The 21,431-nt window shown below is 33.5% G+C and overlaps 2 protein-coding genes across 5 annotated transcripts in view; one reads left to right on the forward strand and one right to left on the reverse strand.

The window, feature by feature from the left end:
* Window positions 1-412: 412 nt before the first annotated feature.
* Window positions 413-12,843, forward strand: LOC140673899 (allatostatin C). The gene is made up of 3 exons (XM_072907149.1): window positions 413-564; window positions 5,000-5,127; window positions 10,919-12,843. Exons 2-3 carry the CDS (start codon window positions 5,011-5,013, stop codon window positions 11,081-11,083), a joined length of 282 nt encoding a protein of 93 aa, XP_072763250.1. The 5' UTR covers window positions 413-564; window positions 5,000-5,010; the 3' UTR covers window positions 11,084-12,843.
* The window catches only part of Dnalig3 (DNA ligase 3), a 41,346-nt gene continuing 32,361 nt past the window's right edge, over window positions 12,447-21,431 (reverse strand). For 3 of the 4 annotated variants that reach the window (XM_072907131.1, XM_072907128.1, XM_072907129.1), the window contains 5 exons: window positions 20,215-20,796; window positions 18,601-18,692; window positions 17,201-17,300; window positions 15,093-15,248; window positions 12,447-13,045 (listed from right to left, as the gene is read on the reverse strand). In XM_072907131.1, the coding sequence (XP_072763232.1) occupies window positions 15,105-15,248; window positions 17,201-17,300; window positions 18,601-18,692; window positions 20,215-20,796 (918 nt within the window). In that variant the 3' untranslated portion in view covers window positions 12,447-13,045; window positions 15,093-15,104. Of the gene's footprint in view, window positions 13,046-15,092; window positions 15,249-17,200; window positions 17,301-18,448; window positions 18,511-18,600; window positions 18,693-20,214; window positions 20,797-21,431 lie in introns of those variants that run through there. The other variant, XM_072907130.1, reaches the window with a different exon arrangement.

The following is a 21,431-nucleotide window of genomic DNA, read 5'->3' on the forward strand; positions in this document are numbered from 1 at the left end:
TTTTTTAAATAAGCAAAAATAAATAAAATAAATATATTTCCTACAAATAAAATATCGACTGTATATTTTTATCATAAATGAAAAAAAAAAATCGTCAGAAATGAAAAATGAAATTCGTCGTTTGTCGAAAGAACAATCGAACGATATCGCAACCTAAATTGAACCGTAACAAACTGGCGTAATGATATAAAACTGAATAAAAAAAATTCCTGAAAAAAGTACCCCTCCGAACACGCGTCGTACCCGGCGAGACGCGAACTACCCGTCGTCGGGGGAGGGAGAGAGCGAGAGAGAGAGAGAGAGAGAGAGAGAAAGAGAGCCAGGGGGTGGCGGCCGTGAGTTTCTTCCGCGAGAGGAGGGCGGGTTTCCGCTACCACCGCCCGCACTAGTCGGCGAGAGTATAAAGTGATCGCGTGCACCAAAGCTCGGTCACTCTGTCGCGGAGACATCGAAGAGACGACGTTACACCTGGGGAATCGAGTTGTCTTGGCTCGCATTCAAGTGTCACGCTACCCTCCACTCCCATCGGGACGAACATCGGACGCACACCGGGCCTTGCACGAGGTATAAGATCGCGTTCTCCAACCCTCCCCGCGGGTGACTTCGCGGTCCCGGCGTTTTTTCTTTGCGCGCGCGATTGTCGTCCCCTCGTCTCGATTAGTATAAATATTTTTTGCTGCGTAAAGAAAGTAGGGAAGAAAGAAATAATTGTGCGAATATATATAAATCAGACTGAAAAGAAAAAAAAAAAAATTACGACGCGAGCAACGGAATCGTGTGTTCTGCGCGACGTCGATAGAAAAAGACTCTTCTAATCGGATGACTTTTTTTTTTTACACGATAATATTTATTACGGAAATGGATTGGGGAGGATCTCTTTGTGGAGATTATTCCGTCCCTTGAATTGTCGCCCTCTCGGGAATACGATAAGCGATGCGATTTTCATGCGAAATCTACAAACTCGCGTTTCGTGAATTCTCTCGTGCGATTTCTCGATTCGATCACACGCAAATTTCTCCTACGTGGACAAAAGTAATTACGCAAGTCAAATTATATAAGTATAAATTTTCCAGGCAAAATAGGAAAGTTAATTATGTTCGATACGTTATATAAAGTAGAGGGGTACAAATGTGCGAGTAAACTGATGAAGCAGAAAACGCGCACGTTTCATTTCGTATATAAATTAGGTGATTAATTTCGATCGGCTGAAACGCGTGATAAATACGAACAAATAGCAGCAAGCATAGCTTAATTAGTTGTAAATAAACTCGTAAATTGAAATAAAATAAACGTACGTCGGTGGAGGAAGAAACTTTATGATCGAACGTCACTTGTGCGATAAAACGTACGACGGCAGATACGGATGATAAGATGTCTCTTAAGAGGGGGAGGGAATGTCGAGTTAAAATTCAATAAAAAGGAACTTGTGTTCTCCTACGCTATGTCTCTTTACTTACCCTTCGAGGATACGATAAGACAAGGGTGCGACAGGTAAACTTGAGATGTAAATTTGCCGAATTCCCGCACGACTTTTGCCCGACCCCGTTTGCAAGGCAACGTATAATTTAACGTCCGTTCGACGCGAATGGATGGACCAACGGAGACAAATTACATCTCCTTTCGTTAGGGATCTTTACGCAATAACACGGTAGTACCGCAGTGCGTCCCTCTTATTGCTTTCGTGCACCTTTTTTTTCATAAAAAAAAAAAGACAAATAAACGTGAGTAATTATATATTAAATAAAAATAAATTATTAAATGTATGAAGTAATAGATGTAAAAAATAAATATAAATATTTTGTATATATAAATATGTATATAAAATATATAACGATTACAATATAATATATATATATATATATATATATATATATATATATATATATATATATATATATATATATCGCTTAGGATAAATTGCATTCTCTTGTGTAATTATCGTTAAAATTATTGTTGATTCGTATTTTGTGATTGGTATAATTTTTTTTACTCTACAAAACTTCTCTAAATAAATAATATAATAATGCGAATAATAAAGTAATTATAAATGAGTTTAAATAATTAAATCGTGTGCGCGTACAATGGCAGTAGAGAAAGACTTTTATGATCGGACATGACGATTTTATGATAGACAATTTAATGCTTACAATTCGGAAAGATTGAATTAAAATGTGTTGTAAAATTTATTCAAAATTATTTTTATATCAAATATCATTCTCAAGATAACTTGTGATTAAAATCTAATCCAAGACAGTAAATATTATAATCGGAATTAAATTAATTTTTTTTTTTATAACAAGTCCTTATAATAAATCTATTTAAAGTAAATGCAAGACATTTGCAAATTTGTTTATTGAGTTATTATTTAAATAATAACTACGAAATTGAATATTTTTCGAAAAAGGATCGAGGAGAGAGGAAAGATTGAAACGTGATGAAACCATTAATTAATTAATTCACTTGCATCTAAATGGGGGTCAATTTTCGAAGAAGGGCTTTTCGGGGGTTTTGACTAACTTAATTGTTTATATTAATTTTCATAATAATCCGATAAAGAGTAAACGCAACAATAAACGATATACAAATTTCTAGTACAACAAATAAAGGGGCGTGAGAATCATCGCAAATATTAAAGGGCGAGTTTCGAGGTCACGATGAGCCGAAACATAAACAATTTAAAAATTCCGAGAGAAATTCCCGAGAACCTTTCCGTTTTTTTTTTTTTTTTTCTTCCACCCAGAATCCAGACGTATTCGCGGGGTCTGAAAATTTCTGATGGAAGAAATTCTTGAAGTTTCCTCCTCGAGCTTTCCGTCTCGCGATCTTTAGAAGAAAAAGAAAAAAAAAAAAACTTTTGCCACGAACGCTCAAGATTCTCCCTCGTCTCTCTCTCTCTCTCTCTCTCCTCGCGATTCCGTCGCGAAATCGTCTGGTTTTTCGAGTATCGAGTATTAGCTGGATTAACGTTTCCGATAAGCGCCGATTCGCGCTGCCATTATCGCGATGACCTTTTCTAATTAATGAATTAGATTCGCGCAAAACCGCAACGCGCGCCCGTTGCCGCCCCTCGTGGTACGCTTTGTGCGATACTCGAATATCTCTGTTTCGCGCGGCCGCAACAAATTTATCTGATGGAGCGGAATAATAATGCGTATCGTCGATTGTCCCTCGCAATTAGCGGATTGCATAACCGACCGCGGGTGGTGAGCTTCGCGCGGGCTTCGTTTTTTTCATTTAACCGCCCCCTCCCCCTACCCGTTTACCCCTCTCATCCCCCGTATGTATTTATACTTTATACCCTGCCACCCTACTTTCTCTCTCGTTGCGTTCCTTCAAATTAAATACAGGATTTAAATGAATAATTTTCATTTATCGCACACCTTCTTTCCAATTAACTAACTCTCGAAAATTGATCCAACAATGGAGTTTGTTAAAGCAAAACTTTATCGATTTCTTTTTACTCGGTCGAAATTAATCCGCGACTAACAACGTTGAAAAATAATGATACGAAGGAAATTGGTCAAAGAGTTTTTCCTTGGATCTTGCTTGAATCAAATCATGCGAATAATCTCTCCAATGTAACAATGTTACTTTTATTATAAAATTAAAATTTAATAAAATAAAATGATAGCATGTATAAATAAATAAATATATAAATAGTATATATAATAATATATAATAATATAGAATAATATATAAATAATAACAAAATAAAATAAAATGAAAAAAATATTTTAACAAAGTAAATTTAATAAAAGAAAAGTTTTATCAATTGCTTAAAAAAAATAGAAGAGATTATTGCGCCAAATGTGGTTGTAATTGTTTATTCGTTTCTCACTCAAAGAAGAAAGCAAGAAATTCAAATCAAATATATCGAAATAGAATCTCTTGATCAGCATCTATTTATATTTGTTTGGATGATACCTTTGTCGTGTTCAAAACCGCTATTGCAATTCTTCGATTGAAATATCAATTGATCGAAACTCTCTCTCTCTCTCTCTCTCTCTCTCTGTAACTTGACAAATACTCGTACTACTTAAATATAGAGATATGCGCTTTACATCTCACATTTCCTTCTCTCATAAATATGTCAATATTTTTGCAAATCTCTTTCAATATCTTTTTAATCAAAAATTCAATATTTATTCTTCCTTTGCTCCGCGAAAGAAATAAAAAGATATGTTATTAAATAATATATTATATACATTATCGGAATAAAATGTAATGTGCAGACAGATAAGACAGTGCCACGAAAGAAAAAGAGAGAGAAAGAAAAAGTACGCCTACGAACTTGATTGTACGAATCATTAGGGGGTTCTAATTTAACATTTGTTAGTTATCGATAATTCAAATCGTTTATTATTTACGTCGATTTTTCACGTATAGACACAAGGCACGAAACACACACACATACACATATTACAATATCTCGTAACGAAATATTCTAATTGAATATTTCGTTGACGTCAAGATTGTCGAGATTCGCATCGATTTGATGTAATACAATTATTCTCGACGCTTTTGACCACTTTTGACAAGACAAAATTCATGCTATGAACTCTCTCTGACTCATCAAGATGTATCGTCAATACGAAACGCAGTTACTAAAAAAAATATATATGTTTAAACAAATCAAACTTTTTTGCGTTTAAAGATATATATATATATTTATTGAAAATAATTTTTGCATTTTTATAATAAATAAATATCATAGCGATTAAATAGATGGACGTATATATTTTTTTAAAGATACCGTGCAACTGCACTGTTTGCAATAAAAAATGTCAACGCAGGCTCTAAAAATATAATAAAAAACACATTTTACATTCAAGAGATTCTTATTCTGGCGAAATGTTATGTTGGTGTCAATATTTTCGTCGTTAAAATAATTTTCCAATACGGACGAAATTTTTGTCAAGAATCTTTAATAAAATATTACTTTAGATCGAATAGGAGTTAAAATTTTGGGGTTTTTTGATCATTTCATTCCAACTTTCAGATTCTATAAAGATGCTGTCGGTACGAAACGTGGCTGCATTGGCGTTGGTGCTCCTCGTCTTGGCAGAATGGTCGGCGGCGATGCCAACGACCGACAAAGACAAAGAGAGACTGTTGAACACCGTGGATGTAAGTGAATTGTGAGATCTTTTTCCGTTTTGATGTAAGAATTAGAAAATCTACTGCGCGCAAAATCCCGCTTGAATGGGATGAGCTTTGTGAAGGAAAATTTCCAGAACCAAAGGGTTGATAAAAATCTCTCTGAGAAGCTTTCGAAATCGAGATTGTAGCGAATCGGGGAAACGCGTGACATTCCTTCACAGTCGGATTCGGATTATTTTCTTGATTTCATCAATTGAATAAAGAAAGTAAAAGCTTTCAAATTCACGAAACGCGCACGCGCGTCTAAATTTCGTTTGTAAGAAATCCAAATTATATTTTCCAACGGATGGAAAAAATCTCGTTTCGAAATCAATGTCGGAAAAAAATAAAATGCGAAAAATCAGAATCTGTCCGCGTTTTTTTTTTTTTTTTTTTTTTTGTTTTTTTCAAAGGATTTTCGCTCGATCGGATTGACTGGCGAGTAAAATGGAGGCGAGAGATTCGTCTATGACAGCTGTCAGGAGCGTCTTCGTATTCTCCATCGCTTTGTAATCGAACGGCGAGATCGATCGCAGATACTATCTTCTACATGATTTGAAATTCGCGAAAAAAATTCCCTGACATCTCGAATCATCGACACTCTCGAATCTTCTACCGCGATAAGTTAATTTTGATAATAGCTTCTCCGACAGATATGAAATATATTTCTTCCTCCGCGGAAGAAAATTGCGTAATCGAATTTCTAAGTGAAAGAAGGAGAGGGTTTTTTTCCCCCGCAAAAAACTTTAAGCCGCAGGAAAAATAAATAGACGAGAAAATCATATCCATTAATTAATTCCTAAACTTTGTACTTAAGTAGAATTTTAATTTGAAGCTTGCTTATGAAGATATATGACGTTGAAAATTAAAAAGTTGCGATAAATGATGGCTACCCCTTGACATTTTCGCTGGAGAAAAAATCAATTTCAAATTGTTCGAAAAATTTCGCTGATATTAATCTCACGAATTGTCACGCACAGACAACCCATAAATTTTTATCTGTATATTATTATATATTCTCCAGGTACTCGAAACAATTATGGTATCGACCAATCTTGAAATTTTCATAAAATTCTCCGCATAATGAATGTCGCTCATAATATGTCGACAAACAGGAAGAGGAACGTTGTCAATATTAAAATAAATTGGCAATCATTTATTTAACGATGGCTCGTTTTAATGAAAGATGAAGACCATTTTTTTCCTTTTTTAACGAGGACAGTATTTTCAGAAATTTTTCACCCAACTGCGCTCTGAAAGAAAGATAAGATAAAGAGAGAGAGGGAGAGAGAGAGAGAGAGAGAAAAGAAGAAGCGCCTCGTAAGAAAATAACTGCACGCTCAGCGTCATATCGCGCAATTTGTTTTCTTAGCATCTCGATCTGCCGTCTCGGGACGTTTACGCTTGATTTGAAAGATCTATTTCGAAATAAAAATATACTTGCCTAGCATAAATAAGGGGACGGAGAGGAAGCTGTCACGTGCGCGAAAGTGTCAAAGGGCAAATGTCGGGCAACTATTCGACAAATCGATATACTGCACCCTTGCTACTCGATGATTTCCGAGGTGGTTACATCCTATTACAGAATGATGTAATTGAAAGAAGGGAACGGGGGCTTTGTTGGTGCTACTTTTCTATCAGCAACGCGCGCGGATGGAATAAAGTTCGAAGAAATTGTATCGCTGCGCGTTGCGTAACCGCACGTCATCTCGCTGAATTGCAAATGAGACAAGCGCGATGGGGAAGAAACGTAAAAGAAAACCCCCGAGAGGGAGGAAGTTTCGTTTTAACCGTCGACGAAAGGGAAAAAAAACAACGATCCTCGATCTCGCGGAAGCGCGATGCAACGTGCTTTATACAAAAGTAATAACTCGCCCGCGACACGTAATTTAGATTCGCGTTATACTAAAGCTGGAAGACAACTGTATACGTTTTCTCCTTTCAATATTATGCAATCGATTACGTCCGTCCCGTTATCAGCAAAACTCTCCTTGCTGTGGAATAGATTGAAAAATATTGGAGAAAAATAAATGTAACTTACACCGAATAAAAATACAGAGAGCCAAGAATCGAGAAACGACGAGCCTTTTAGCTCTCGAATTGCGTTTTGCGTCCCGTTTTATTTGCGCGGCGAGAATTCTACCATCGTAAGTTGCAACTGCATCGAATCGTAAATACAAATCAACATCTCGAGAAAGAGTAAAGAAGAGCGAAGGCGAGCACGGAAGTGGCAAGGGAGCCAATAAATTCGCGAACCGTCAATCGATAATCTACCAATCCGACAATCGGATTTTACTAGCCCTTTTTCTTTTAGTGCCTTTCAATATGTGCATCTCAATCGTCAGCTTCTTAATTTCAACACCGATCAGTAATTCTCGAATAAAAAAGGAAGTTACGTCGAGAGAAACAATTGTAATAAAAATAGATCAACCACAGAGTAAAGTTTTACTTGGGCGTAAGAGAAGAAAATAAAGAGAGAGAAAGAGAGAGAGAGAGAGAGAGAGAGAAAAAAGAAAGATAGCACGAAATATTTTAATCAAACAGTTTTACATTAAAAGATAAACATGTATATAAATTTTTTCTGATTAAAAATATTTTTTTTAATTGCACGCTATTATTTTATTTCATTGTTTTTTTAAAGTCTCATAAAATATATGAATGTATTAATTTTGCACCATTTTTTTAACCGGAAATGTCAGAGAATGTGTCCAAATTATAAAAATTACACGCTGCTGGAAATACTTGTTACATCCGCTTTGAAAAAAGAAAAGACGGTTAGAAAGAAAGAAAGAAAGAAAGAAGAGCTCTTTGTAAGAGAAAAATATCGCGCACGAAATTCATGCGTGGTTAACAAAGTGAAACTTACATTTCTATAATATTTCACAATCCACAATCTACGATCTGTAAATCTTGGGTAAAAGATTCCCTTGAGAAAAGTATCGGAAGGAAATTTTAGAAAACGAGGTACAAAATATCACGAGTGCAAAAATCGAAGATCTGTAAATCCTTTGGATAAGAAACAACGACGTAATATAAAAAAAAAAAATTGAGAAAAGTGAAATGTAATATTACAAATGTTAACATTTTGAAAGATCAAGATAGAAATTTTATTAAGAAATTTTATGAAGAAATTTATTAAGATGTATCGAGAAAGTAATCAGTGTATAATACAAATGGAGAGAGAGAGAGAGAGAGAGAGAGATAAATATTAATCGAATATTTCTTTTTTTTACGCTCTCTGTAAAAGATAGACGAGCAAAGAGCAAGAGAAAAGCATCGCGAGAAGATTTCCCATACGAAATCACAAGGCGAGTTTGCACTCCTATAACGCTTTACAATTTACTATTGGGATTTCATTCGCTCGCTCGTGTAACTCTCGGGACTCGTTTATTTGAAAGCAAATCCGGAAACACATGTGTTTTCTATACGTCGACTTTTTATTAGTTAAGAATTATATCTTTGTGATAAAATTTCCGAGGTAAAGCTAATATCAGGTAATATCAGAAAACCAGGAAAAAGAATCGCATTTACTCTCGCGAGGATAACTGACGGTATAAAAAAAAAAAAAAAAAAAAAAGGGAATCGAGTCATGCAACATTGAGTCGTAATAAATTAAGTTATGTAATTGTCACATGTTGATATATGTTGAGATATTTCGACGCGCTTGAACGTAAAAATAAGAATTCTACATTTCAACCAATAGTCAATATTTCTCAATATTTTATAAAATTTTTTATTTTATATTTCAAATATTTATATTTTTATATAAATAATATAGTTATATAAATATATATTTTTAAATATAATTTATATTTTATACTTTTATATTTTTTTAATATTCCATAACACTTCATAATTTTATATTTTTTTAATAATTTATACAAACTGAAGAGGCGATACTTTCAAAATATAAAAGTCTAGTGATTTGAATAAACAGAATATCGTGTAAAATTTTTATTTACACAAATCAAGACAAATAATCTCCTTTTTTTTTACAAAAAAATAAAACAAATGTAATTAATTAAAAGGTACCTATTTTTATTTTAGATAATTTATTGACACCGAATCCTGATCGTCATTATGTAAAATGCCATTACATTTTCCTGAGAGACAAAGCATTACAATTTTTCTCTGAAAAATTACTATAAATACACGATTATTTCTTACGAAATTTTTAATTACTCATTTTGTATGATAATTGTTACTTTATGTATCATTTTCAGTGAAGATAGCTTCACAAGTACATACACAGACAAAAATGATAATCGACTAGTATGCATGTATGTGTGTACTTAAATGACATATAAGATAATAATTGTTATATAAAATAAAAGATGATAATTATTATATAAAATGTGCAATCAAAACTTTGCAAGAGACATGTATACGTATATAGTAATATATTTTTTTATATTTCGTTATCAATCATGCGTAAAATTATTATCACCCGCTATTTTTTATCCGGACGTCATCCTTAAATATATATCCGTTCCTTTTTTTCTCGTCAAAATTATTAAATTTTCCACAACAATGTCGTCCAATTCTGTCCACTTAAAACGTTACAGAATCAATGCTTCTTCAATGTAATTAAATTATGAGAAAGTCGACATCTTTCACGCGTCTCTAAATTTTCCTCTCAATTTGCAAAAGACAAAACCGCCAGAATCCCGTTAATTAATTTCGCGTAATATCGATCTGATCGATCGACTTTACGCGAATATTTGCTACGCGAAACGTATCATACGGGCTGCATTATTTTTTTTTTTTGCATGCGCGTCGCAACCAGGAAACTGAAATAAATAAATATGTCAATCGATCCGAGCAGACGTGCAGATCGCATCCATTGACAATAAACACGACAGTTCACCCCGACGACGCGCATGTTTGCGTTTCCATTTACACCCCCGCGGACGAAAAAGCGCGCGCTCTCGTGCGTAATGCATTGCGAGTGTTTCTCGCTTTTTATTATCGGGACATTAATCGAGAGTAATCATATTTAGAAGGAACGCGCGTTCTTTCGTCGAAATCGACGGTAAAATCAACGATAAACGACGCGCGACAAAATCAGTTCCGAATCATTATTTATCGCGATTTATGCTACAATTATAATTTTCGACAGTATCAATGAATAAAAGATACTGTGCAACTGCGAAATTATACGGTTTTATTATTTACACAGTAGCGTTTTTCCTCCTGCTAAAATATTTTTCGATCGTCAAATTTCATGAAAAAACAAAAGAGTGTAATATGTAATAAATGTTTGCATATTTATTTAGAAAGCTCAAATATATCGAGTCGTAATATTGTTCGCTTTTTATCTCCAAACACTAACGGGAAGAAGGGATAATAATATTTCTTTCGTTAAAATCGATAAAAAATCAAATATCAAATTTCTTTCATTAAAAAATCAATATCGCGGACATGATTTGACCGCATTGAATTGCATTCGATCATACATATTTTCACATTATTTCTTATTCGTCTATCTCGTAAAAACAGAGAGAGCAGTTTCCCATCAGAAACCTCATTAAAATAATCACGTGTCCTTTAAGAATTTCTATACAAATAACAGAGTAATTATATCAATCCAATAAATATAAGAAAAATAATTAATAACAGCCACTGCCCTTACAAATTTCCCAAATCCCCGTCATCCTGGTAGAGTCATAACTTCTGTCTCTCATGATCGTTTATCCAAAAAAAAAAAAAAGCGTGTCAGTTACTTTTTTTTCTCTCTGTCGAAACAAAAAGAAAGTACGACATCGTCTAATTGTTACAGTTGATAGACGACGACGGCAGCATCGAGACAGCCCTGATAAATTACCTGTTCACCAAGCAGATCGTGAAGCGCCTTCGCAGCCAGCTGGACATCGGCGATTTACAGCGTAAACGCAGCTACTGGAAGCAGTGCGCCTTCAACGCCGTGTCCTGCTTCGGTAAATAAGCAGGAGGACGAATGAAGAAAGACGAAGGGCGAGAGACGCGCGCAAGAGAAGCTCGTACACACATACACACACACATATATATATATATATATATATATATATATATATATATATATAAATACATATGTATTTACACGTCGGAAAGTTTAGGAACGCGAAGGAGATTGCACAAAGTTTTAAATTTCGATTCGAAAAAATATTATTAAAAAATTGCACGCTGCTCTAAAATACTGAATATTACACGGAAATGTGTAATAAAATTGATCGATAGTTGATAATTTACGCCGATTATCATAACGCGACATTATGGTTTAGCGCGGTTATAAAATACGCGAAACATTAAATACGCATCTAATGTGATGCGTTTAACGAAATAATTCGAGATAAAATGATAGATGTTGTAAAATATTGAATGATGAAATAATCGTGGAGATTAGAAGTCGGTCGACTCGTCGCGATAAAGAATATTACATAATCAATTAATTTGATCATTTATAGCAGCAACTAACTAATATGCGTGCACAGGCCATTCCCTTTCGTCTCTCTTTGTTCTAATTCGGAGCAAAACTCACTCACTGCATTATTATTATTATAATCCGTGAGAGAATAAACCGCACGAGAGGAAGCGGGAATTATCGTCGGGAGGCGGGGGGGGGGGGGGAAGCGCGAGTCAAAGTCGGTTGCTCCCGAAGAGTTGATATCTCCTTGCGTGTTTATTCGCGGTATATTCCCGAACTTTCCGACTTCGACGGTGTGTACGAGGGAAAGACAAAGAAAAGAGAAGGATCCCTCCTCATCTCCTCGCAAGTTGTCCGACTTAGAGCTTTCAAGAAATAAAATAGCTGCGAACGTCACACTCCCGCCGGCTGTTTTCGAACCCTTTGCATCGACGCTCTCCCTTCGAGGGAAAGGATAAAAAAATCAGATTAAATAGAAGAGAGAGAGAGAGAGAGAGAGAGAGAGGCAAAGAGGGTGAATTTTTAATTGAAATCGAGGAGGAAAAAAAAAACGTACGGTAATGTAATTGTGACATCGATTAATTTTATATTATCAATCGCGTAGGAAATAATTGAATTTCCGCAGACTGATAATACACGGTATAGATAACAGACGGGCGAATGCAAAGGGTAACGATACGAGTGACGATGTAATCGAATACATATCAGAGGATACCGCAGAGGACACGTGCCAAGTCTAATTCTTCTTTCATGCTGTTGCAAACTCCCCTACCTCTGTATCACATCAAAACCCACCAACCTCTAGCGCGCTGTTCGATACGTATATATGTTTAATTGATGCGTAATTTCATTTGCCTGTGTCGTCGATGTGTCCCGCCCTGTATATGTCGCAGCGTTCTGTGAATGATTAAACTTGTTGTGTAATTGGCCCCTCGATTATATAAAATATTTCTCCTTCCCCCCTTCTATCCTCCATTTCTTCTCCCCCCTCCCCCTCCCCCTCCCCCTCGATATCCAATGATTGCGAGCGTCGAAAATATGTACTTACAAACATATACTTACTTAATTATTGTAATGTCAACATGGTCTATTTAAATATTCTTTGCGTTTCTTTAATCGCGAGTGTCTAATCGTCGAAATGTCACTTAGGCAATTAGATTCGTTGCGCAATTCGTTTAATCAGAGAATCACCACTCTCTGCTACTCTCCTATTTAATTAAATTAATCCTGTATATTTATATATATATATAACTTTCTCATCTTAATCCGTTGTGGAATAAATTTCTCCTTTTTTTCTCAGAGATATAATTTTTATTTACATCGTGCCCACAGGTGCAAGGAAGTTTTGTTCATTTTTTACAGGTACACATACATACACACGCGCGCGCGCGCGCATACGTTTTTGTCTAGGATTCAGAAAATAAAAAATAATTTATTCACTCACCGATACCGAGGCGGAGTTGTAGTAGTCACATATGCCGCAGTTGTATGATCACAGTTGATCTGTAAAATAAAAATACATATTAATTAAAGCAAAATATTTAATTAATATTTATTAAAAACTAATTATATGTATATTCTCCAAAAATCGAATTTTTCATTCGTCCTTTAAATTCGACATTTAATAGATTGCAAAATTATCGAAAAAAGATTTTTTTCAGCAATAAATTTTTTAAAATAATGACAAAAATTTAATTTTTATTTTAAAAAAATAATCTAAACAACCAGAAATTTTAAATACATTTAAAATATTAAAATATTTTAATATTTTATCTACATATATATATATATATATAAGAATCATATCAATTAAATACAAGAATATTTTAAATATTTCCAAATAAATGCGGAATATTTTCACATTATGCATTTATTATATGAATAATTTAATATAGATCGGAGGTAAACAAAACAATTAATTTTACAAAAAATAAGTAATAAATAATATTTCTAAATTACGCTCACCTAAGATTATATTCCTTGCATTTTCGGATATTTTGTTCTTTCTCTCTTGTTGCGTCTTTTTTTTTTGCTGCTCTTTCATACTACATAAACTCGCGAAACACAGTTAATTACGAATATGGTTGCACGACCCGTTAATCGTACACGATGCTCACTTTATTATATTGCGACGACTTTATTATATCACGATAATTTTATTATTTCGCGTTAGAAATTAAATAAATTAAAGACAAGCATCCGTGGATTGCGATATTCGAGAATATAATTAGGTTTGTCGACTGTTCGTAAAGTTCGATCGAATCCCATTCGAAATACGCGTTCTGACAAAAATTTAATTTATTTATTGAAAATCTAAAATTATTCAATATAATTATCAACCTCCTGATATAAATAATCTCTCTTTTTTCATTTCAGTTAAATATTATTAGGTTTTTAGATCAATTAAATCAATCAATTTTCAAATTAAAAAATTAAATGTATTTTTTTTTACTTTAAAAGAAATTACACAATTCACAAATATGTAAATATAATTTGTAAACGCAATTTAAATGTTTTAAATTTAATTAAAATCCTTATATGTAAAAGTGCAATAAATAGATATGTATTTTAAATTTTTCAATAAACTGACTGTTCGATATATTCAATGAAATTCTTAAATTAAAATAAATATAAATAAAAGTAGGGATAAAATTATAACTTTATTTAGATAAAAAAAAAAAAAAGATTAAATTGTTACAATAGATTTATAGTATCGGATTAAATATGAAAAATATTAAAAATACTTTTATTAATATTAAATAAATATAAATAATACAAGGTTAATACACAAGTCGATTGATAATATATCTGCGATAATTTGCCAATTAATCAAAAGAATATGACACCAAAAGGTTATGTATATATATAATATTTTCATCCGATATGGCGAGATGATATGTACGTATATACGCGTGTCAAATTAAGAGTTCAACTAACACGCAATAATCGTACCTATTTTTAATCGCTAATTGAAATAATAATAAATTATATGAGAGTAAAGTGCGACAAATTAAGGAATGCTCCTGCTGTATCGAAGAATAATACCTTACAAATGGCTTGTGTATCGTTACAAGTCGAGTCTGAGGAACGACAAGATAACTGAAAAAAAAAGGTAAACACGGCGGGCAAAATATGACGCGCTTGTGTATATCCACAGGTATCTGCCGGCGAGTGATATCAATGAAATTAATAATGCGCGTGTTGTGTCTGTCTATATAATTTTATCATTTTACAATGTATCAATATGTAAGAATAACTTTATTGGAATAGCCGATACATCAATACTATATATAAGATTCGAGCTGTAATATTTCAGACTTTTCTTCTAATTTTTCACGCCCTTTTTTTTCTTTTTTTTTAAGGAAAAAAAAGACATTGCTCGCACACGAGGAATCTATCTTTCCCCAAAAGATCGCGAACGCAAAGTCCGATCTTCTGGAATATACGCAGAAATGTGGAAGAGTTTGAAAGAGTAATAAAGTAAAATCTGTTTCAAAGACGATTTTTCCTTTCCTTTCGTGAGAAATAATTTACACGTGCAATATAATACCTGCTGCACCTGTCAATGAGCGCAGGGACAATTGCAGTAATCGCCGAGCAGCCGCACCGCGTGACAGATCTCGTCTTGCTTCGCGGATCGCGTCGCAGACTCTTCCAACCAGGACACGTTCACGTGCTTGGCGGTTCTCGGAAAGTCGGCAAAATGCTGAAAAAATATTAAAAAAAAAAAAAAATAATAAATTTTACTTCACACGCATCTCCGATAATCAAGAGTATATGAAATATCTCTGTGTACGTGTGTTCGTTAATTATTAGTATAAATGCTAAAAATTATTAGTCTGAAATGTTCTTCCCTCCCGTCGTCCTGGTATAACAAATTTTTATTTTTAATTAACCGTGCATGAGACAGTTTTACGAAGTTACGACACTTTATTATAAGAAACATCGTTGCACGCGCGCTCTGTGATATTTTACAGTTTATTAGCGTGTAACATTTTTTTTTATATAAAATGCATTTATACATAAAAATATGTACATATATATTTTTTTATATTAAGTAGTTTATTCACGTTAATGGGCTGTAAAATATGGCAGAACTCGCGTGCAATATAGTGTCTCTTGTAATAAAGCGTCATGATTTACTCGTTTGCAGATGATTTATTCGTTTTTTTTTTCTTCTGTTTTTGAGCCACGAAAAATATGCATACAGACACACACACACACACACACACACACACACACACACACACACACACACACACACACACATATATATATATTTTTTAAGATTAATCAGAAAAAAATAATTAATGAATTAATTAATTTAATCAGCTACGTAAGTACCGAGTCACACTGGCGTATAAGAATAAAGAAAAAAGAGATAAGAAAAACGAAAGAAAAAATTTATCGGGGATGACGTAAAATCGCGGGGGTGTCTCTCCGATGACGCGAACCCCCACCCCTCCTCCTTTCTCCCACACTGCGCGTTCACGATACGCAAATATATTTTCCATAACCGTCACGGTAACATGGAAAATTAACGGGTACGAGCGGGAGAACGCCGGTAATTGATGCTGACGATTAATCGACCTGTGGCAGTCTGCTTCCAGGATAACGGAAAGTGCTAAACGTCGCTAAACGTAGAGGAGATAGTAATGGCCGCGGTATTAACCGTGGTTATCCAATTATATAGTCTCATCCCTCTTGTGCGTTAAATCTTTACGTTCTCACATGATTTTTCGCCGATAATCGGGGATACGCGTACAGGGTGTAATCGTTAGCTAGATATACTAGAGACACTAGCTAGAATATTGAAAGAAAAAGATTCGATTGCTGATAAAAAAAGTTTTATTTAAAAAATAATTCCTTCTAAAAATTTGAATTTAAATTAATAAAAATCATTATAAAGAGTCGTAAATATTTTTCACATTACTTGTTAATGTTTGCAAATTATTGACGCAAAATTTGTACTTCAATTTAATTCAAGTCGAAATTTATACATGAAGAAAAAAGATTCGATTGTTGATAAAAAAAAAGTTTTATTTAAAAAATAATTCCTTCTAAAAATTTGAATTTAAATTAATAAAAATCATTATAAACACTCGTAAATATTTTTCACATTACTTGTTAATGTTTGCAAATTATTGACGCAAAATTTGTACTTCAATTTAATTCAAGTCAAAATTTATACATACAAGATTTATATATATATAAATATATGAGAAGAAGATTTAATATTAAAATGAATTATTACATTATTAATAAGTATAAACAAATAGTGTAATATAAAATAAAATATAATAAAACATTAATTAATACAAATAATAAAATAATTTCGTATATAATATTATATTTTAATATTTATCTCTTTTAATAATAATAATATTTATCATATCATTTATAACTGCTACGTATCTTTCATTATTATTTAACCAATTCAATTCCACGCAATAAAAATACATCTCAAAGCTTTTTACTTTCGATATACGGAACGTAGCTTTAATTTTTTAAAGACTTTTTTTTCTAAAGTCTACTCGAAATTAAATTTCTTAGTCAGTTCCACACTGCTCTTTCACCCTTTATATTATGTATAATCATGAATTACAATCTCGGAAACACGTATGTGCATTGTGCCGTGTATAACTAGTTCAAACTTACCACGAGAACGTCTGTGGACGGAATTTCTGCGCGCGTGTGGATGACGTGGGTCGTCGTCGAGTCTGGTCTATTCTCCGACCTTACTATCGTAGCGCCGAGTCTAACGTTTCAAGCTAATGTCAAGGAGAATCATAGTTCGGACATAGTTGGTATAGTAGGTACGCTCGGCTTTAAATTCGCTCCTATCCCGGGAGAACACAAAGCGGAAACGTGCGTTTGGAGAAGAATGACGAAGGAAAAATGGAACCTCGGCCACCCCGTCTGTAGGAAACGACGACGGGTGACCGGACGATCCCTCGAGGAATTTTCTCTCGCGGATCTGACCAGCGCGATGTCTGCCCATTGTAACCCACCAGAGATGCAAGATCTGTTTTATATATATATATATATATATATATCGTACCTTTCTACTATAGTATGTCCACGTGTTTCGTATCCCGACGGATAGTTAATTACATCTTCCGTATGTAATTCGTTATATATATTACATGTATTTCAATTTTATCATAATTATTTATTATAAAAATTATCAATATTTAATAATATATAAAGTACGTTAAACATCGTATATGTTTATTGTAACAAAACGTAATATACAGGGTGTCTCATTTTAAATGTGCGCTCCAAATAACTTTCTTATTTTTGATTTTAGAGAAAAATGTATCTCGTAAAATATTATATAATTTTTCGATTATCTTATTTTAATACTTTTTAGCACATAATAATAATCATAAAAAAATGGATACTTGGTTGTTTCTTTAAAAAAAAATCGAAAAATTAATATTTATATATAAGAAAGTTATTTGGGGTACACATTTAAAATGGGACATCCTGTATATATAAAATAATAATTAAAAATATTATAAAATATCATTAAAATACAGGTAATAATATATAATAATATATATAATTAAAATAATACACAATGTGTGTAATAATTAAAAGGATATAATACATGTTTTAAAATCTGCAATAGTGATTTTTCCACGCGGATCGATTAATTTATAATATAAAATACCATTTTCCAAATAAAAAAGGAAACAAAGGATACTCGGTGTCTGTCGTTGCAAAAATCCGGAGATAGAAAATTGCTACAAGTCTCGATAATCTTTGAACATCTCCGTTAATGCACAGCTGATGTTGCGCTACTTCGGAAATCGATTAGAGGATCAAGAGGGAGAAAGAGAGAGACAGAGAGAGAGAGAGAGAGAGAGAGAGAGAGAGAGAGAGAGAGAGAGAGAGAGAAAACGGGGACTGTAAAAATTTATGAAATTATCGGAAGCGAGTGCAATTTTCGTAAAATTATCGAGCTTTTATAAAAACGGGAATGTAAAGATAATATAATCATGTTGGTACAGCGCAAATTATCATCGTGTAAAATAATGTTGGAAAAAGGATACTTTTTGAGCATCCTTCGCGCGTCCTTCCTCCTGCTTTTGTCAAAGCTAGGCGCAAGACTCGCTCGCACGTCCTGCAGAACGTTGTTGGACATCTGGATAAACAAATTTCAAGATAGATATAAAAATGAGAGAAAGAGAAAAATTTATTAATATATGTCCTAGAAATAAATCTAAAAATTGAAAATAAAAAATGTATATATTAACTGATAAGATAATACAAAGTAATATGCAACAATATATGAAAGATAAGTTAATAATAAAATATTATGAAATTTATAAAAAAATAGGGAATAATAAATCACAACATAAAAAACAATAACAGTGGACGTAATAATAATGTGATAAGAATGAGTTAGAAGTTTTATAAATAGTATAATTATTCTCTCTTACATATATACATACAAGGGAAAGATTAAAGATAAATCTGTGTAATAAACAATAAATGCTTATTAACAATCAGTAGCAAAGGGGCAGAGTTATGTTAGATAGAGTATTTTCGAGAAGATAAATGAGATTAATTTCAGTGATTTTACGTTTCAGTATAGCGAGCAGAGATAAATAACGAATTCCAAAGAGAAGTAGCTGTCTACATGAAAGATTACTGATAAGTGATACGTTCATAGTTATAGTTTAAGAAAGATCAGCGAGACAGAGAAACATTTATCATTGTCTCAAGAGTCCTCCAAGAACGTAAAAGAATATACTCTATGAAATCTACGATGTTTTATATCATCTTTTGAAATAAAAATATGTAAGTAATCTCTTCAAATTTTGTAAAAAAATTGTGACAATCACAATAAGTAATGAACTGGAATAGCTTCCCAGATAGCAAGCACATGTAATTTTGACGTCGAAAACTGATCATTTCTGGTTCAATGACGTCACGTGACCAAATAATGTAATCTAATTTAAAACGTCTTAATAATGTTGTAATTGTAAAGAAACGTCATAATATCGTGATTCTTAAGTCATTATTATATAAATCGCCTAAGTATTACTATTTTTTAACTCTCATTTAATTTTTTTTTTATAATATCTTAAATTATTCAAACAATTTTGTGTATAATTTTGATATTCACAGTTCTCTATACATCAGAGTCCTGACATGAATTTCCTCTATAACCTGGGACTTGATCGTGACATTTGATCATGAAAAATGAAAAATTCATTCACAAATATTGAATTCATTAATGAAACTTTTCACTTTTCACGTGTTCACGCTAGAGGAAAAGATTCATGATCAAATGTCATTAAAACGTCTTTTCAACGTCTTGAAACGTCGTCCTCGGTCGGTGACATTAGTCCGTCATTTTTACGTCATTACATCACGTCATATTTGGTTCGAACTGAGCATATTTTGACGTGAAAATATGTCGTGCGCTTGCTACCTGGATTCTTTGCGTTACATACTTTTTTTTATAAAACCATCGATAGCAACGGAGGATATTTATGGTCTAACAATAAAAAGCACTATTTTAAAATAAATAAATATACGCGTGTACAAAGCTAAGAACGCAGAGTAAAGGAAGCGTGGGTGTAATATTTACAAATTTCCCTCGTGAAAAGATAAATTTTTATTACCATGTAAAAAGAATAAAAATAACATCGACTTACGTTATCCTCGTCATCCGGGTCGAGGACGCCCGAGGATTCAGAAGATTCTTCCGTTCTGCCGGTGGGATAACAATCGATGTCACGATTCCGCTTCGTTTCCTCTCTCGAGGAGCCCGATGCCACGTCTCTTTTGACTCTCGCCTCCGCCTCGATCTTGAATTTCTTCCTCCGCGGCTGGACTCCTTCATCCGCGACACCGTCGGACCTTTCGTCGCGTTTGTCCCTCTTCCGTTTTTCGAAGGAATCCTCTGATGATTCCTCCTGGACTTTGAAACTCGTTGACGGCTCGTCCAGCGAGCTCGTTGCCTTCCTCGCCTTCTTCTCCAATTTTCTCGGCGACGTAGCCGGATCGGGGGATCTCTTTCTCGGGACATCCTCGACGTCGGCCAGTAAATGACTAAAGTCGACGGAATCCGGTTTCTTCTCGAAGAGCTCGCGCAGCTCGTTCAAACTAGTGGCCGTCGACCAATCCTTGTCGTGGCGGATCCGCGTGACACGCGGAAACCGGATGCTGATCCCGTCCGCGGTGTGTACCCCCTGATTCGTAAACTCGGCTCCCGTGATTTCCCATACCGGCTGTTTCTGGTCCCCCGCGGTTCGAAATGACGATTAACCACCAGATAATAGGCAAAGTTTTTTTTTTTTTTTTTTTTTTTCAACTTTATCATCTTTTACGTCTTGTGTTTCGATAATGAAAATTGATGACATGTAAATTGCCGAGTCGTAACGCATTTTTATACTCGTACTTCTAGAAATATTTCCCAAGCATATATTTTTCACTCTCTTTAGTTTTTTCAAACTGTTTCATTTATCTTTCATTGACCAAGTTTTAAATTGTTGTAAAAAGTATCGCGTACTACTTGCAATAATACGGAAAATTCAATCCCGGAATATTAAATCCAGAACTGAATAATTTTAGTCATTTTTCGACTTGAAAAATGTATCGGATAAAAAAATTTATAACAGCAATACACACACATATCCATACATATTGGGTTGAATATTTTTACAAAATATTTCTATTAATTTCAAATAAAAAATTAAATAAAAGTATTTGGATTTAACAATAAGTTCATTTAAAAGACATAGTTTTCATAATAATCTAAGAATTAGTCAATGAAAAGTAAATCGAAAAAATTACAGAAAAAAATGTGCGGCTGAAATATTTCGAGAAATACAAATATATCGAAATATATATATATATATTTCTTTAGATT

The sequence above is a fragment of the Anoplolepis gracilipes genome, chromosome 15 (assembly GCF_047496725.1).
Source record: "Anoplolepis gracilipes chromosome 15, ASM4749672v1, whole genome shotgun sequence".
Taxonomy (NCBI): Eukaryota; Metazoa; Arthropoda; class Insecta; order Hymenoptera; family Formicidae; genus Anoplolepis; species Anoplolepis gracilipes.